At 29.6% G+C, this 18,521-nt stretch overlaps 4 protein-coding genes across 4 annotated transcripts; 2 read left to right on the top strand and 2 right to left on the bottom strand.

Moving 5' to 3' along the window:
* Positions 1 to 263: 263 nt before the first annotated feature.
* On the bottom strand, positions 264 to 1,743 carry LOC132930788 (apoptosis regulatory protein Siva-like). Its single transcript, XM_060996842.1, has 4 exons — positions 1,128 to 1,743; positions 818 to 975; positions 635 to 750; positions 264 to 560 (listed from the first exon to the last, which is right to left on the bottom strand). The coding sequence occupies exons 1-4, from the start codon at positions 1,243 to 1,245 to the stop codon at positions 515 to 517; spliced, it is 438 nt and encodes a 145-aa protein (XP_060852825.1). The 5' UTR covers positions 1,246 to 1,743; the 3' UTR covers positions 264 to 514.
* Positions 1,744 to 1,866: 123 nt separating this feature from the next.
* Positions 1,867 to 5,452, top strand: LOC132917471 (26S proteasome non-ATPase regulatory subunit 1-like). The gene is made up of 3 exons (XM_060978221.1): positions 1,867 to 3,194; positions 3,491 to 3,752; positions 3,816 to 5,452. Exons 1-3 carry the CDS (start codon positions 1,993 to 1,995, stop codon positions 5,304 to 5,306), a joined length of 2,955 nt encoding a protein of 984 aa, XP_060834204.1. The 5' UTR covers positions 1,867 to 1,992; the 3' UTR covers positions 5,307 to 5,452.
* A 1,439-nt stretch (positions 5,453 to 6,891) lies between these two features.
* On the bottom strand, positions 6,892 to 9,326 carry LOC132917473 (succinate--CoA ligase [ADP/GDP-forming] subunit alpha, mitochondrial). The gene is made up of 6 exons (XM_060978223.1): positions 9,086 to 9,326; positions 8,187 to 8,431; positions 7,899 to 8,120; positions 7,542 to 7,826; positions 7,347 to 7,481; positions 6,892 to 7,287 (listed from the first exon to the last, which is right to left on the bottom strand). Exons 1-6 carry the CDS (start codon positions 9,120 to 9,122, stop codon positions 7,222 to 7,224), a joined length of 990 nt encoding a protein of 329 aa, XP_060834206.1. The 5' UTR covers positions 9,123 to 9,326; the 3' UTR covers positions 6,892 to 7,221.
* Positions 9,327 to 9,570: 244 nt separating this feature from the next.
* LOC132917469 (poly [ADP-ribose] polymerase tankyrase) lies at positions 9,571 to 17,168 on the top strand. Its single transcript, XM_060978218.1, has 20 exons — positions 9,571 to 10,498; positions 11,201 to 11,425; positions 11,505 to 11,632; positions 11,700 to 11,887; positions 11,989 to 12,242; positions 12,312 to 12,433; positions 12,502 to 12,703; positions 12,787 to 12,927; positions 12,994 to 13,120; positions 13,207 to 13,305; positions 13,378 to 13,543; positions 13,637 to 13,856; positions 13,937 to 14,169; positions 14,282 to 14,637; positions 14,700 to 14,860; positions 15,031 to 15,200; positions 15,262 to 15,445; positions 15,507 to 15,615; positions 15,685 to 15,841; positions 15,906 to 17,168. Exons 1-20 carry the CDS (start codon positions 10,306 to 10,308, stop codon positions 15,969 to 15,971), a joined length of 3,501 nt encoding a protein of 1,166 aa, XP_060834201.1. The 5' UTR covers positions 9,571 to 10,305; the 3' UTR covers positions 15,972 to 17,168.
* The last annotated feature ends 1,353 nt before the right edge of the window (positions 17,169 to 18,521 follow it).

Genomic DNA, 18,521 nt, shown 5'->3' on the forward strand with positions numbered 1-18,521 from the left:
AAAAAAGTATAAAATTTAGAGTAAGAATGAAACAATAGAAGAAATACTTTTTAGGTATATTATCCTATTAAATATCAAGAACTTATGAATGGTTGAACATACATTTATCAAAATTAATTAATTATCTTTTATAATTGCTCATGATTGTAGAATACATGAAATGCCTGGTGGTGGTTAAATTTTTATTATATATAACATTCCTAAAAAATATAAACTGAATAATTTCTACATAATTCTCGTGTACAAAAAAAAAAAATACAACATTTTAAAATATTATATTAGCTTTATTAAAAAAATAAGTTAGTACTTATATTAAAAATCAAATTTAAACTTAAAAATATGGTTTAAAAACAGTTGAATAATTTACTTTTATATACTTTTGTAAAATTATTTAAAAATAGATTATATAAATTAAATTAAAAACATAAAAATAAATGAGATTTACATGAAAAATTCAATTGTCTAATAAAATTTTAAATCAATAAACACTTATCACATTTTTTCTTAAACATTTTCACTTATAACATGTTAAACATATTTTATTGACTTCTTCGCCAAATCTAAGAAAAATAATAAATTATTAGATTTAAATTTTAAAAATTAGTAAAAAGATTAAAAAATGTTAAATACTTACAAAGAAAATGAACACATATTGCAAAATATTTCTCCACAGATCCCACAAATATCTAATTTTTCTGTTTGTGAACAAAAATTACATTTTTCGTGATTATAACTATACACATTTGAATTCTATAAATAATAATATGAAATAATTAAAAACAACTAATTTCAAAACAAATAATTTTTAGGTAGGTACTTCAATTAAAATATCAGGCTTGCATAATTTTCCATCAAATGTTAACTGCATTTGTTTGGATGGTTTATTGTCACATGGCATTTTATCAACAACCGCAACACATTCTATTGCTTCAAAAGATGCTCCTGCTCCTTGAAACAATATCTGTTTAGTCTTTTCTATAATAATAAAACAAATCAGTTGATAATGATTATGTTATAAATCAAAAAAGCATATGTTACAATATATTAATCTTAATTATAAATACATTTACCTTCAACTTTACATGTATTACAGGAAAAAACCATTTTTATTTAGAATGTGTTCTTACCATAAATTTTAGACATTTTTGATGGTCCTAAAACTCCATTAGCAACTTGTTTCTCACCAATGTGTATTTTTAACTGAGGACACATATCAATATCATATGGATACCTTCTCTTGTTCATGTCGTTGTTAAAAATGTATTCGCTGATATATAATATAGTTCTGTTTTATTTTATAGTTGATAAAAAATAATTAAAGATGTAAGTACAAACAAAATCATAAATAAACAATTGCGTTTTTAACAAAAACAAATAGTTCTGAAAAACAAATGTCTCTGTACACACCTTGGTACACACAATATACTGTCACTTTTAATAATATACTAGTATGTCGTACACAGCAGGTAAATAATAAATAAATCTATTTAACCATGATACCGTTTATCTAGTGTAAACAAGTGGAATATTTTTTTCAAAGTTAAAAATAAAATATAGGTAAAACTACATAATAAGTAATAAGTACACACGTCCTACAGGTCACAGAAAACTAACAGACGTATAGACTATAATACTAAAGTAGTATAGTCTATAATTGTATAGTCTTTAACTGTCAGTGTCAATTCACATATCACATTCTCACAATAAATATTAATTAAGTTGTCACCACAGAATTTGCCACTTCTTTTTATCACTACTATTGTGACGATAATGAAGTTGGCGATGAGATAACAAAAGTCAAGGAGTTTTGAAACTTACAAGCTCTTTGTATTTCGGAAAACATGACTTGTATTTTATTGTTATGGATGGATGTTTCGATATTCGCTTGTCATTATTTTAACAGAAACAGTGGAGTACTTTATGCTTTTGTATCAAAGTTTAGTGAAATTCATTTGAAATAATTCATTTTTAATTATTAAAGTCTATTACAAAATGAATATAACGTCGGCAGCAGGCGTAATATCGTTGCTGGACGAGCCTGCGTCCGAATTAAAAATCTTCGCACTTCGAAAACTAGATGCTATTGTCGACGAATTTTGGCCAGAAATATCAGAGGCAATTCAAAAAATTGAATTCCTCCACGAAGACAAGACGTTCGCACAACAAAGTTTGGCTGCTCTAGTTGCTAGCAAGGTATATTATCATCTCGGTTCGTTCGCGGATTCCTTACAATACGCGTTGGGTGCTAGCGACTTGTTTGACGTAAATGCTCGTAACGAATACGTGGAGACTATTATAGCAAAATGTATCGATCACTACACAAAACTGAGCGTAGAGGCTGCAGAAAATCCAAGCTCTCCCCCTGTAATGGATGTGCGTTTGGAAGCAATTGTCAATCGTATGTTTCAAAGATGTCTGGACGACAAGCAATACAAACAAGCATTAGGTCTAGCTTTAGAAACGAGACGCATGGATATATTTGCCAAATCCATCGAATCATCAGACAATGTAAATGAAATGTTATCTTATGCTTTCCAAGTGGCTATGAGTACTATTGAAAATCGCAAATTCCGCAGTACTGTATTACGTTGTCTCATTGGTTTGTACCGAAACCTTGAAGTGCCAGACTATGTAAACATGAGCCAATGTTTCATCTTTTTGGATGATCCCAAATCTGTAGCTCAACTTCTTGAAGGTTTGATACAAAATAATGATGAGAAAAATTGTTTAATGGCATATCAAATAGCATTTGATTTATATGAATCAGCTACCCAACAATTTCTATCCAGTGTTCTTGAGTCCTTACGCCAAACAGCACCCATACCTTCTGCAACACATGTCATTAAAGCAATTCCTGCAGCCCAGAGTAGTACAGAAAAAGAAACTGTTGCCCCACCTATAGCTGTTGCTTCAACTGAAGCCAGCACAGCTCAACCTGTTGTTGAAGAACGTTCTTTTGATTCTCTTGGGCCTGATGATAAGTATCGACAAGAAGTAATCCAAAAGTTAACAAAAGTATTAAGTGGGGAAGTGAGTATTGAGCTACATCTTCAGTTCTTAATTAGGAGTAACCATACAGACATGTTGATTTTAAAAAATACAAAAGAAGCAATTCGTGCAAGTGTCTGCCATACAGCCACAGTAATTGCCAATGGTTTCATGCATAGTGGTACTACTAGTGATCAGTTCTTAAGGTAAATTAATTTATTCCATATTTTCTAATTGCATTTATTAATTCAATCTTTTGTCAAATTTTTTTATTTAGTTTTTGACAAACAGAATTCTAAGATAACCCTTGTTTTTTATTATATTAATAACTAAAACCCGAGAATACTTGTACAGAAATCAATAAAATTGTTTTTAATAAAAACTTCTTAAAAATTGTAGATATTTAGTTTTACAAGTGAAATTCACTTAAGACAATGCTGTTTTTTTTTTTTCAAATTCTTGTTCTGTTATTAATTGTCATTTTAAATAATTCATGTTTTAGAGATAATCTGGAATGGCTAGCCAGGGCTACAAATTGGGCAAAATTATCAGCTACTGCTTCACTTGGAGTTATTCATAGAGGTCACGAAACAGACGCTCTTGAACTTATGCGCAGTTATTTACCCCCTAGAGAAAATAATTCATCAGGAAGTTCTGGATATAGTGAAGGCGGTGGTCTCTATGCCTTAGGTTTGATTCATGCTAACCATGGTGCTGCTATCAATGACTATCTTCTTGGACAACTTAAAGATGCTCATAATGAAGTAAATTATAAATATAATTAAATATATTTTAAATAAAACATAATAAAAATATTTCTTATTTAGATTGTGAAACATGGAGGATGTTTAGGAATTGGTCTTTCAGCAATGGGTACAAGTCGTGAAGATATTTATGAACAGTTGAAATTCAATATGTATCAAGATGATGCTGTGACTGGTGAAGCTGCTGGATTAGCTATGGGTTTGGTTATGTTGGGATCGAAAAATGGTGAAGCTCTTCAAGACATGGTGGCGTATGCTCAAGTAACACAACATGAAAAAATTTTGAGAGGTTTAGCTGTTGGAATATCATTTGTCATGTATGGTCGACTAGAAGAAGCTGATCCTTTAATTACCTCATTATTACAAGATAAGGATCCAATTTTACGCCGGTCTGCCATGTACACAATATCAATGGCATATTGTGGAACTGGAAGTAATATGGCTATTCGGAAACTTTTACATGTCGCAGTGTCTGATGTTAACGATGATGTACGTCGCGCAGCTGTCACAGGCTTAGGATTTTTGTTATTCAGAACACCAGAACAATGTCCTCAAGTTGTTAGTTTACTTGCTGAAAGTTATAACCCTCATGTTAGATATGGTGCAGCCATGGCTTTAGGTATTGCTTGTGCTGGAACCGGACTCAAAGAAGCTATTAATTTATTAGAACCAATGACCAATGACCCAGTTAATTATGTACGTCAAGGAGCTTTAATTGCATCTGCTATGATTCTTATTCAACAAACAGAAAGCACTTGCCCCAAAGTAAAAGAATTCCGTTCACTGTATGCCAAAGTGATTACTGATAAACATGAAGATGTCATGGCTAAGTTTGGAGCTATTCTTGCCCAAGGTATTATTGATGGAGGAGGTCGTAATGTTTCGATTTCATTGGAATCTAGAACTGGTCATACTAATATGTTGGCAGTTGTCGGTCTGTTATTATTTACTCAATATTGGTATTGGTTTCCACTAGCCCATTGTTTAGCACTAGCTTTTACCCCTACATGTATCATTGCATTAAATGCACATCTTAAAATGCCTCTTCTTGAATTGAAAAGTAATGCTAAACCATCATTGTACGCATATCCTGCAGCAATGGAAGAAAAGAAACGAGAAGAAAGAGAAAAAGTCACTACCGCTGTATTAAGTATTGCTGCAAGAGCTAAACGTCGTGAAGGTGGAAGTGGAAGTGTAAGTGTAAAAAATGCTGAACCATCCACTAGTGAAAAAATGGAAATTGACGAAAAAGAAGCAACAACCAGCAAGAAGAAGGATGAAAAGAAAGAAGAACAAAAACCTGAACCCAACTTTGAAATACTGAATAATCCGGCTAGAATAATGAAACAACAACTAAAGCACTTACAATTAGTTGAAAATTCGGCATATCAACCTTTAAAAGATGTTTCCATTGGTGGTATCATCATGACACGTTTTACTAAAAATGGTGTTGAAGACGAACAATTGGTTGAACCAGTCGCTGCTTTTGGACCTAAACCAGAAGATGATAAGGAACCTGAAGCACCTGAACCTTTTGAATACACAGATGATTAATAATATAAAACATAAATATTTTTGTTACATCTTAACAGATCATGTATAATTTTTTTTATTTAGACATAATTTTTTCATCCATGTAAACTTGAATTAATTATAATAATCCATAATTATATAAATATTAAAGTCTAGTGGAGAATTAATATTTTTGTTAGAGTTTTTACTAACTATAAATGTTTAATTGATGATGTATTTATACAAGTTAATGTATCAATCTCATTCACTACTTACATGAAAATTCTATTTTATGTATGTCACCAATTTTTGAACAAACTATCTTTTTCATGATATCAAATACATTTCATTTGTGGTCCAGAGTGGAAACTACCGGGTACCTTTTCATATTTATCAAAAAATGTTTGTTCTACTTAATTTTTATCCCAGGCACTCGAATCTTGAAAACAATTTACAAATTATAATAGTCCATTTCAGCTTCAAAATTCAAATTATATAAGCATTTTGTTTCTTTTTAACCTATGTAATAAGTTATGTATCAATTAAAAATATTTATCAATGGTCATGAAATGAAAATCAGTTACTCATATGTCGGCTACTTATTGGGAATTTTTTTTTGTGCAGTGGCACAACCAGGCTTGTTTGCTGAGAGGCTGATATATTACAATGTTTTTCTTTTAATAATTAATTGAAATTTGCAATATTTTTAAAAAAATGTACAAAATAAGTTCAGTATATTAAATTTACCCTCCTAAAAACATTCCTATATATTTTTTTATGAATTTTGAAGTTATACCATCATTTTGAGTGGTTTTTTTTAACTAACTAATGCACAGAAATACTATACTTGTGGAATTATGTTACATGTACATATTTTGAACTTTGTTCAATCCAAGGTCTGATATTTAACCTTTTAAGCAACTCTGTACTTAAAATCCATTTTTATTTACAATTAATTATTCTATTATTATTATTATACTATTAGCAACATTTAAGGCATTGTATTTTAACAATAACACATTACACAAAGATAACACATTCATAAAACGATTCTTTGACCCATAAACAATTAATATTATAATTAAATTATTTAGAATGCATTTTAAAATTATAATTATTGTACGGCCATTATTATAAATTATGATACAAAACAATACGAGAAAAATATGTTTAATTTGATGAAATAAAAAGTATGTTATAAACAAGGATAGTAAATGTTAATATAGGCAACAAAAGGAAATATTTTTGTTCATTCAGTATTAACCATTTTAAAGGTATGAATACAAATATAATGATGATTAAAGATGTATACAGTTAATTTGTAACTACAAAAAAAATCATTAACTATATTTAGTAGTCATTTATAGACAAAACAAAATCAAATAGTAAAAATATGATTAATTTTTAAATTTGTTTCTCTTGTTTAAGAAAATTTTATAATTTTTTATTTTTAATGTACAGCATTGAAGAACATAAAATTAATTGTTTTCTAACACATAAGATAGTTGATAAAATAATACAATCTAAAATTATATTAAATATTTTAACATTTTAAAAATGGTTAACAATAAAATATAACATACAAAATGTAGGGTTATAATACTATGATAAAATAACAAATTCCAACTGTACAATTCAATAGATTTATTTAAAATAAAATAATCTAACATGTAGTGCTGTTATTTGCTTATTTTTAGTGCAAATTATAATTTATTCTTCAGACTATACTGTCAAAAGCGTTTTTAATTAAATAAATTTACTGCTTGTAAAAGACAATAGTAGGTACTATTTTAATGGTAAAATGGAATTTTTTAATTAATAGGGAAAATGACAAATATATTGTTCTTAATTAAAGCCACTTTAACCTAACCAATGCAAAGGTTAAATGTGTTAAGTCTAAATCACCATAGTTTTCAAATATAATACCAAACTAACAGCCAACAAACAATTTATGAATTCATTTCATCAATTTAGATAATTCAATGCCCATGGCAGCTGGACTCCTAGTAACGACCACACCAGCCTAAAAAGAATATAAATGTTATAAATTGATATCAAAAATTAATTTATTAATCAAATTACCTTTTCTAATGCATTAATTTTGTCTTGAGCTCCACCTTTTCCACCAGATATAATTGCTCCTGCATGTCCCATTCTGCGGCCTGGTGGAGCTGTTAGACCAGCAATGAATGATACCACTGGTTTAGCATTTGGACCCTTAATAAATAATATGCTTATATTTTATAATTAATGGTATTATTAAAAATAATTACTTACAGAATTATGTTCTATCAAATATTCAGCAGCCATTTCTTCTTGTAGACCACCAATTTCACCAATGAGAATAATACCATGTGTATTTGGGTCTTGTAAAAATACTTCTAAGCAATCTATAAAATCAGTACCATTGAATGGATCACCACCAATACCAACACACAGTGTTTGTCCAAGACCAACTTGAGATGTTTGATGAACAGCTTCATAAGTAAGTGTACCTGACCGAGATACTACACCAACAGATCCTTTTAAATGGATATGACCAGGCATAATACCAATTTTACACTAAAAAAATTGATAAAATGTATTTAATATTACAAATTAATACTACCTATGCTGATAGAATATGTTACATACTTGTTCTGGAGCGATGATTCCAGGACAATTAGGTCCAAGCAATCTAGATTTATTTTGTCTAATTAATTTATGTTTCACTCGTACCATATCTTGTTGGGGAATTCCTTCTGTAATACAAACAATTAAAGGAACCTCAGCATCTATAGCTTCTGAGATTGCTTTTGCGGCGCCTGGTGGTGGTACATAAATAACTGTAGCATCTGCTCCAGTTTCTTCTCTTGCCTATAATAACCAATTAAAAAGTAAATACATTTTTATGGCTAGAAAAAATATTATTATACCACTTACTTCTTTGACAGAGTTGAAAATTGGTAAGCCTAAATGAGTTTTTCCACCTTTGCCAGGGGATACACCACCTACCATACGAGTGCCATACTCTAGAGCCTGAGTAGAATGGAACGTTCCTTGTTTACCAGTCATTCCTTGACAAATTACTTTAGTATCTTTTGTGAGTAGTAAATTTTTTCTTGTTTCAGCATAAATACGTGGGTCAACTGTATTTGATGATGATCGTATGCCCATCAAATTGCATACTACAACATAAATTAAAAGATAAATATTTTTATTTAAAGCCATGAAACATAAAAATGTAAGCTGTCTTTATTATAATTAATTTTTTTTAACGTTGAATAATTAAAGATTAACATGATAAAATTTTATTTTTTATTAAATCACCATTTTAAAATGCTAGTACTAATACAAAGTCGCATATTGTAACAAAGTAGATAGTATAATAATACCAGTAGATTAAACATAATACAATATATTACTAATTACTATCATAATTATAATTAATAAAATAAGCCAAAGTACAGTTTAATAGCACAAAATAAAATATTTGTACTTTACAGTCAACCATTTTAATAAGACTATTAATTTTATCATGGTTGTGTAATTGATAATTTATCAATAGTTAAGAATTTGAAATATTTAAGTGGAATGTCTTATGGAATGTATAAGTACATTTCTTTTATCCCTATAGGGCATAGCTAGAGTACTAGACTTGGAGTATGCATATATAAGCTCAGATATGATTGTACCGTAAAGTAACAATAGGTCAAATACATGAACCAGGAAGTTAATTTCTCTGGAAATCATTGTTATAGGGCCCCTCTAGACACGGTTCGGTCTTCGAAACGAAACGCGTCGTTCATAATTAGAAGAGTAGCGTAAGACCCTTATCTTACCTGCGATTCGTGAGAAAATCCTGGTGGAAGCAGCCATCGTGAGCGTAAAAATTATTTCGGACGAGCTGGACCGGTTGGAGAAATGCGACGGCAACCAGAAAACTAATCGTTTTCTGTGAAAATAATCGGCTGCGGGCACTACCAAGTACAAGTGATAAGAACACTTGAGGAAAAGGTCGACGATAGATGGGAGACCGAGACGGCAAGCCTGCTGTTCAACCTAAACGGGAGAAAATTGATCGAAAATAATCCGTCTGCTATCACACGTACCGTAACCGGAGAAGGGACAGTAAAGTTGCAGGGAGGTGAATATAACATATGGATGGACCGGTGCTGCCAACCGCTGATACCATTGGTGGTACCACTTCAGCGCAACACTCGACCGCCCACCCACAGAATGACAAGTTTATTATGCGCATGACAACCCCGTCCACCAACCATAGAGTTCGAGTATAATAATGCTTCACGGCATTGCGCACAACCTCGGGCTAACACTGTTTACCTTTACGGCTTTACTGTTGCTACGTCCGATGTCTTGTCGTGCGCCTGTGCTTGTCTTGTTGTGCACGGGGCGGGGAATAACAGTACGACACTGGTCGGCTACTCGCCTCCGTTACCCGTTCCTCTCCTCATCGTCATTATGACAGCCGGGTGTACGGCGGAGAGAAGAGAAAGAACGGAGTAGAGTAGTAGACTACAGAGCTGCTGCAGCCGCGGCGGCGGTAAGTAATTGTTGAGTGGTATCTATGTGTGTGTGTACCTAATACCTCTGAAATATAGAAAAAGAAAGGAGGAAAATCGTTGTCTCACGTCACCGCCAATACGACACAGTCGAACCCGTACGACACAGTGCACTGCTCGGTGCTCGTTTCGGATCACCGGACTGTCGGGATTCTGATAATTTTTTTTTTTGCCCCAGTCGTTCGAGCGAACGAATATTTTCCTGTAAATGTCCTTCAAATCGCCGTCGCTTTCATCGTTTGCACAAATATGGTCTTGAGCTTACCAATCACGCACCGACGTGCTGCGTGCCAATACGTTAGCCGAGGAGACGATATACCCGGTCCTCAACATCTGTCGCCGAACTCTAAATAGACGTTCGACTTGACACTAGTTGCACAGTGAGCAATGTTATTGTCTCTTACGATGTAGTTGAGTCCTTTCGTGCCTGACGATAGTAATTTCCTTCTTTGACTATTCCAAGAAAAGCGCCCATCACCATGATGCGTACCAAACGGCTTGAATCTGAACAACCCAACATATATGCTCTGCTTCAAGAGGACCCACTGCGAGAACTGTTCGAAGCTTGCAAATCGGGTGACTTAAACAAAGTCAGACGACAAATAAACGCCGAAACTGTCAATGCTAGGGATACGACCGGCAGAAAAAGTACTCCCTTACACTTTGCCGCAGGTAAATAAGATTCCGTTGTATAATGTGTTAGGTAGATATACAAATTTATTTTTTTTGACAGATTAATACATTAATAGTTTTAACACTTTATTTATTATACCCACTTATCTACCAAAATAATTGTGACATTAGTTTTATAAGATATTATTAACTGTTAAATGTTATAATATTTTAATTTTATATTTTTTTGCTCATAAACTTAAATCCAAAATGATGTTATTTTTTATGCATTTTAAGTATTAAAATCTTTGTTCAATAATCATTATCTTACTAAGAGGATTCATAATTCCTATGCTACAAATAGACATAGGTTTTTTATAAAAAAAATTAAAATTGTAAAACTAATACAATTGAATTTTTTAATCAATTAATAGTTAGGTAAATTCTATATTTTATTGTTATAAATAAAAATAATTACAATACTGAACAGCTGATGGAAAGGATTTTTAGAGAGGAAGTTATATAGGTTTGACAATAGGCATTTTAATACCCATTAAGATGTATAAAAGAATAAGAATGCAATTCTTAGTATACTTATTTTATATTTCGCTCCATTTTGTATTGTTACCTACCTAAAATAAACAAATATAATTTATATATTCAATTAAAACAAATATTAAAAATAGAAAGTAGTTATATAATATGTTGTTGTGTAACAATAAAAGTTGAGTAAAGTTTATAAGAATTTATAAATCATTGCAGGATTTGGTCGGCGTGATATAGTTGAACTATTGTTAGCTGCTGGAGCATCTATTCAAGCTCATGATGACGGTGGACTTCATCCATTACATAATGCCTGCTCATTTGGACACGAGGATGTGGTGGGTTTATTACTAGAAGCTGGAGCTGATCCTAACACAAGAGACAATTGGAATTATACACCTCTTCATGAAGCAGCTGCCAAAGGAAAAATTGAAATATGTATAGGTAAAGTACAAATGGGATATCCAATATAATAAAAAATTACCTTTTTTTTTATTATTTCTGATAAAAAAATCTTTTATAGCTTTATTACAACATGGAGCAGATCCGACAATCCGAAACTCAGAAAATAAATCACCTATTGATTTAGCCAATGTTAGTGGAGTCCCTGGTATCAACGAAGTGTTAGTAGGAGAATGGCGAAAAGATGAAGTATGAAATAACAATAATTAGATCATTATGATAGTCAATTAATTATTTTATTCTTAAATGTTTATAGATTCTTGAATCTAGTCGATCTGGTGATGATGCAAAATTATCATCACTCTTAACGCCTCTTAATGTTAACTGCCATGCAAGTGATGGACGTAAATCTACACCATTGCATTTAGCTGCTGGTTTTAATCGTATTCGGTGTGTTCAATTACTCCTTAGACATGGTTCTGATGTCCATGCAAAAGATAAAGGGTAAAAAAAATAATGAAGTTTTTATTATTATATTTAAATGTATATTCATTCGTTTTCGTTTTAAATCAAATAAAAATATATCATATTATTTTTAATTATAGCGGTCTTGTTCCATTACATAATGCTTGTTCATATGGACACATAGAAGTGACAGAAATGCTTATAAAACATGGTGCTTGTGTTAATGCTATGGACTTATGGCAATTTACTCCTTTGCATGAAGCAGCATCTAAATCGCGTGTGGAAGTTTGTTCCTTATTACTAAGCAAAGGCGCTGATCCAACATTATTAAATTGTCATTCTAAGTCAGCTATTGACTTAGCATCCACACGAGAACTACAAGAAAAATTATCTTGTAAGACAAGAAATTTTTGAGATATAATTTTTATTTATAACTAATAACTATATTATTATATGTATGTAGATGAATTTAAAGGTTATTGTTTATTGGAAGCATGTCGTCTAGCCGATGTCTCAAAGGTTAAAAAACTTCTAAGTTCGGATATTGCTAAATTTAAACATCACTTAACTGGAGATACAGCTTTTGTAAGTTATGATAATAATTTTTTTTATATTCTATATATAATATGTACTATTTATTTGTATTTTTTTAGCATATTGTAGCTGCATCATTAGGTTCAAAACGCAAGCAAGTTATTGAACTATTATCTCGTAAAGGTGCACAAATAAATGAATGTAATAAAGATTTATTGACCCCTTTACACATAGCTGCTGACTATGGTCATTTTGATGTGATGGAAACATTTATTAGACTTGGTGCACGAATTAATGCTACTGATGGACTCGGACAAACAGGTAATTATTAATTACCTATTAGTTAACTTCTTATTTTCTTTAAATATATTATTATTTATGACGTAAAAAATTATCATTGTCAGCTTTACATCGATGTGCAAGAAATGATTGTTTACAAGGCTGTAAAATTCTTTTATCATATAATATTGATACTAGCATTACATCAATACAAGGATTTAAAGCAATTGATATGGCTACTGAAAATATTAAAAAAATATTACAAGGTAATTTACATCATATAAACTACAAATGATTTTGATTTCATTAATTTAATGTATAATGTATTACAGAGCCTCCTGTGGTTTTAGATTTAGAATCTGAACTATTAGAAGCTTCTAAGGCTGGTGAATTAGAAAAAGTTCAGAGACTGTTAACTGTTTATCCTCATATTGTGAACTGTAGAGATTTAGATGGACGGTAATAATATAGTACCTACTATTAAAAATTCAATATCAAACAAAATTTAAATAAAATTATAAATTTTTTAAATTTTTTTAAAATAGACATTCCACTCCACTTCATTTTGCTGCTGGTTATAACCGTGTAGCAGTTTGTCAGTATCTCCTTTCTCATGGTGCTGATGTTCATGCAAAAGATAAAGGGTGTGTATACTTTAATTTTAATTTACAATATATCAAAGATAAAATTAATAATTTAAAAATATGTACCTATAGTGGTCTTGTACCTCTGCACAATGCCTGCTCATATGGCCATTTTGAAGTTACCGATATGTTAATTCAACATGGTGCCAATGTTAATGTTTCTGACTTATGGAAATTCACTCCACTTCATGAAGCTGCAGCTAAAGGAAAATATGAAATTGTACGATTATTATTGCAGGTACATTTATTATTATTTTTTTTTTTTATAATTATCATTATTATTTTAAAAAGCTAAAGTTGTTTAATTCATATTTTTTTTAAATAATATTAGCATGGTGCTGATGATACAAAAAAAAATCGTGATGGACATACTCCTTTAGGGCTAGTCAGAGACAATGATAATGAAGTTGCTGATTTGTTAAGAGGTAATGCAGCACTATTGGATGCTGCTAAAAAAGGTATACTAGCACGAGTTCAAAGACTTCTTACCCCAGAAAACATTAACTGTCGAGATACTCAAGGAAGAAATTCTACACCATTGCATTTAGCTGGTAAAACTACATTAATGCATTTGTTCAAAAACTAGCCTTAAATTAATTATAATATGTTTTATTATTTCATAAATGTTAAGCTGGTTATAATAACTTAGAAGTGGCTGAATTCCTCCTTGAACAAGGAGCAGATGTTAATGCCCAAGATAAAGGAGGTTTAATTCCTCTTCATAATGCTTCTTCATATGGGCACTTAGATCTTGCTGCTCTTTTAATCAAACATAACACTACTGTAAATGCTACTGATAATTGGGGTTTTACCCCATTACATGAAGCCGCTCAAAAAGGTCGAACACAACTAAGTGCACTTCTTGTAAGTTATATTAAAATATCTGTTGTACATTATATATTTACATTATTATTTATCTTTGATATAATTTAACATATAATATTATTTATGTATCATTGATATTATATTATTAAAGTTGGCTCATGGCGCTGATCCTTTTTTACGTAACCAAGAAGGACAAACTCCTCTTGAATTAGCTACAGCTGAAGACGTGAGATCATTATTAACAGATGCTATGGCTTCACATCCTAGTGCAAATTCAATTGACAACAATGCATCAATTTATGTTCCTACACCACCCCAATTGTCACCAGAAGAAACAGCTACAGTTGTCATGCCATCTGGAGCTTCGGTTGCATTACCTAGTCCTGGTGGAACTGGTAGATCCTTTATGTTAGGTTCACAAGGAGATGGATCAGTTAATGGGTACGAGAGTGCTCATCCTCACCCAAATTGTATAACATTATCAACTGTACAAGGATTCCTCTCTAGGTAACATTTAAGTACAACTATACATACATGCTATACATATAATTAATTTTTATTGTCCATAGTCTTGGTTTGGAACATTTAAATGAAATATTTGAAAGAGAACAAATAACTCTAGATATATTAGCAGAGATGGAACATGAAGACTTAAAACAAATTGGAATTACGGCATATGGTTATCGGCATAAACTAATTAAAGGGATGGAAAAACTAGTATCTAAGCATGGTAATTATTATATTTTATAAAAAATATAAAATCTTATGTTGTATTTTATTATAAATTTATAAATATTGTTATGATATATATTATGTATTTTAATCTTTTTATGTAAATGTTAAATTAAGTTTATTGACAACAGCTTATCTTTGAAACTACCAGACTGATTTAATTTGTAGGAGGTGTTTGTTCTGGTTTATCGGGTGGAATGCCATGCACACTTTTGATTGATTTATTACCTGAAGACAAGGAATTTATTACTGTTGAACAAGAATTACAAAGTACTATACGAGAACATCGCGATAATGGACAGTCTGGTGGAATATTCAATCGATACAATATTGTCAGAGTAAGTATATTTATATTTAAAATAAAGCAATAAATATTTATTTAAAATTCCAAAATTTCAGATTCAAAAAATTCAAAATCGCAAGCTTTGGGATCGTTATATACATCGTAAACGAGAAGTGTCATTAGAAAATGGTAACCAGGCCAATGAAAGAATGCTTTTCCATGGATCACCTTTCATTAATGCAATTGTCCAAAAAGGATTTGATGAAAGACATGCATATATTGGCGGCATGTTTGGAGCTGGTAAATTTTAAACTATAAGATACTTTTATTGAAAAAGTGTATTTAAACATCAAGTTTTTAGGTATATATTTTGCTGAAAACTCATCCAAAAGCAATCAGTATGTGTATGGAATTGGTGGAGGAACAGGTTGTCCATCACACAAAGATCGTTCATGTTATCAATGTTTGAGGTCAGTATTTATTTATCATGTAAAAATAAATAAAAAACAAATAAATAAAAATCCATTATTTTTTTTAAGACATTTACTTATGTGTCGAGTAACTCTTGGAAAGTCATTTGTTCAATACAATGCGATAAAAATAGCTCATGCACCACCTGGACATCATTCTGTTATGGGAACACCTAGTGTTGGTGGACTAAATTACTCTGAATATGTTGTGTATCGAGGCGAACAGGTAAATGAACATAATTAATACATACTTATATTAACCAAAGTTAATCCATGATATATATTTTTAGGCTTATCCTGAATATTTAATTGCTTACCAAATCGTAAATCCGTCAGAAGCTATGGAAAGTGGTTAATCTCAGCTCCCTGCTCTAAGCAATTTTTTTTTCTCAATTACGTTCCTCTTTTTCAATTAATTAAAAATCTAGTGTGTAATTTTTCTTGATCATGATTTTTTTTTTTTTTGTATTATTAATAATGAATAATTATTATATAGAGGATTTCAAAAAAAAAAAAAAAGCTACTAATGTATATTATTATTCTTATGAATATATTTAAAACACTGCCTATATTTAAGGTCAAATAAAACCAGGAGCAGTATATAACCTTTTAAGATCCGTGTGAAATAATATTGGATACTATGAGTTTAAGTCTGATGCTTAAATGGTATTAAAATTCCCTTAACTGGTTTTAATTTATAAAATAAACTCATCAAAAAATTAAACAACCAATTACTAAACTATGTGTCTATATTAAGGTTGAGTATAATTGAATTAAATTTATTTAATTCATATAATATAACAATAAATATTAATGTCAGTTTTACTATATGAAATTTAATATTATTTTTTAATCCTCAAGTTTGTATACAATTTATTATTTAAATGTTGAATTGAACAGTTTTTGAATAATTGTTGTTATTAATTTTACTTATAATATTTGGTTTGTGATGAGACTTATCTTTGATAAAATTATAAAAACCTATAACAGTATTCTTTACATTAAAGTATATAAATAATACAAATTTAAACTATATATATACTTTTTGATGAAAACAAATTCTCAAATTTTAAATACAAATTGAATATAAACCTATAATGCTTAAAAAATATATTAATTTTTGTCTTCAATATATGGTGATAAAAGAGTGTCAATGTTTATATTTTATTTAACTAATTTTCGTATCATATCAATTTATTTAACAAATATCTGTCAAATTATTTATGTACAATTTTAATTAATTTTTATGGGCTTACTGCAATAGTTAAATATAATTTTAATTTTATTGTTCTAGAATTTAGTGTTAAAATTTAGTTATTTAAATTTGAATATTTAGTTTTATGAATAATAAAGTTTTAAGACTGTTCGTAAGGTTGAACAGAATATCTAACCGATTTCTGGTTAACAATATTCTCATCTGAAGTGTTATGTGATTTTTAGTTTTTAAAATATTATTAAGCTAAAAGTATATAAATATAGTTTAAAAATATGTTATTACTTACTATTATCAGATAGATAATAAATAAATTAATTTCATTTGTCTTTATGGTTTATATTTGTTTTATTTGTTTTTTATCTTGGCTTTAAATATCCTCAAGTGGTTATATCAGTTTTTGTGTAGTATATTTATCAAGGAAAGATATTCATAACTATTAAATACACATCATCGACTACATTTAACACATTTAACCGTTTGTAATATTGATTAGCTTAGAATATTTTGATCTCCAGTACTCTTGTCAGATAATATATGTATTAGTTAATGTTAATATTTTATCTTACTATAATTATTCTGCAGTAATTCAATTTATGTATATTTTTTTTGTTATGAACATTTGTTTGTTTTAACAAAAATAATTTAATTATACTAAATAAATTGATTTTACTGAACACAATTTACTTGTTTATTTTATTTATTAATATTTTTACTAAATTCTATATACTATATAGTACATGGAACATTTGTGATGTATATGTAGTTAAAGCTGCTTTAGCTTAACACAACTAAAATTTCTCAATAAATTTATGAACAATTTCTTCAAAATATTCTATCGTATAATAATTATGTTTTGTTACTAAGCCTCAAACATTGTAACATTTGTATATATGCTTTAGATTTATGACTGAAAAAGTTATAAATCCATTCTACGAGTATACAATAATGAATAAAATGTATTAATTTTTATAATTTATAAATTTAAGAAAAAAGTGCATATTTATTCATTTATTTATACTATATTTAGGAATTGATAGTTGATATATCTTTTAGTTCTATTATCTTTAATTCACACATCAGATCTTTCTTATTCACTAATTAAATTATTTAAACAATTTTTAATATAATAATAAGCTAATAATACAACAATGTTAATAAATATTAATAGATAATACGTTTACAAAAAATCATTTTCGTATTTTAGAATGTTTTTGGCTCTCCCAAAACTGTTGAATCCGGGGCACTCTTATAAATGAGTGATTTCTAATAAACACACAATATAAGATATATAATCTTAAATCGTACTCCTAGTCCTTCTAATTAATTGTTTAGTTGTGATATCAGGATAATATGGTCCTACATAAAAATAATGTAGAGATTACAAAAACTGTAATATAGAATATTTTAATAAATTAAACATACCATAAAAACATATTTAGTTCAAAAAAATAAATCTAAAAATCTGTATGATTTGGTAAAAATCTAAATATTAAAATTTTTATTTTGAATAATTATACAATTTGTACCCCCCCCCCCCGACACTCGAGACACAATGGACATAATATATTATATTATTATAATAATAAAGAAAAGAAACCACTGATGATACTTAATGTTTGGATTTAATATCATTAAACTGTAAAGGTAGTGCTGTAGTGCAGTAGTCTTTAACCTGTGGGTTGCAAAAAAT

Source organism: Rhopalosiphum padi, chromosome 1 (assembly GCF_020882245.1).
Source record: "Rhopalosiphum padi isolate XX-2018 chromosome 1, ASM2088224v1, whole genome shotgun sequence".
Taxonomy (NCBI): Eukaryota; Metazoa; Arthropoda; class Insecta; order Hemiptera; family Aphididae; genus Rhopalosiphum; species Rhopalosiphum padi.

Coding starts and splice junctions, on each gene's coding strand:
- LOC132917471 (XM_060978221.1), top strand. CDS start 1,993: ATGAATATAACGTCGGCAGCAGGCGTAATATCGTTGCTGGACGAGCCT. Junction 3,195..3,490: donor ACTAGTGATCAGTTCTTAAG/GTAAATTAATTT, acceptor TTCATGTTTTAG/AGATAATCTGGAATGGCTAG. Junction 3,753..3,815: donor TTAAAGATGCTCATAATGAA/GTAAATTATAAA, acceptor TTTCTTATTTAG/ATTGTGAAACATGGAGGATG.
- LOC132917473 (XM_060978223.1), bottom strand. CDS start 9,122: ATGGCTGCTTCCACCAGGATTTTCTCACGAATCGCAG. Junction 8,432..9,085: donor GATTTTCTCACGAATCGCAG/GTAAGATAAGGG, acceptor TTTATGTTGTAG/TATGCAATTTGATGGGCATA. Junction 7,482..7,541: donor ATTTGATAGAACATAATTCT/GTAAGTAATTAT, acceptor TTATTTATTAAG/GGTCCAAATGCTAAACCAGT.
- LOC132917469 (XM_060978218.1), top strand. CDS start 10,306: ATGATGCGTACCAAACGGCTTGAATCTGAACAACCCAACATATATGCT. Junction 11,426..11,504: donor AAAAATTGAAATATGTATAG/GTAAAGTACAAA, acceptor AATCTTTTATAG/CTTTATTACAACATGGAGCA. Junction 14,861..15,030: donor AAAACTAGTATCTAAGCATG/GTAATTATTATA, acceptor TTTAATTTGTAG/GAGGTGTTTGTTCTGGTTTA.
- LOC132930788 (XM_060996842.1), bottom strand. CDS start 1,245: ATGAACAAGAGAAGGTATCCATATGATATTGATATGTGTCCTCAGTTA. Junction 751..817: donor AGCCTGATATTTTAATTGAA/GTACCTACCTAA, acceptor TATTATTTATAG/AATTCAAATGTGTATAGTTA. Junction 561..634: donor AATATGTGTTCATTTTCTTT/GTAAGTATTTAA, acceptor TATTTTTCTTAG/ATTTGGCGAAGAAGTCAATA.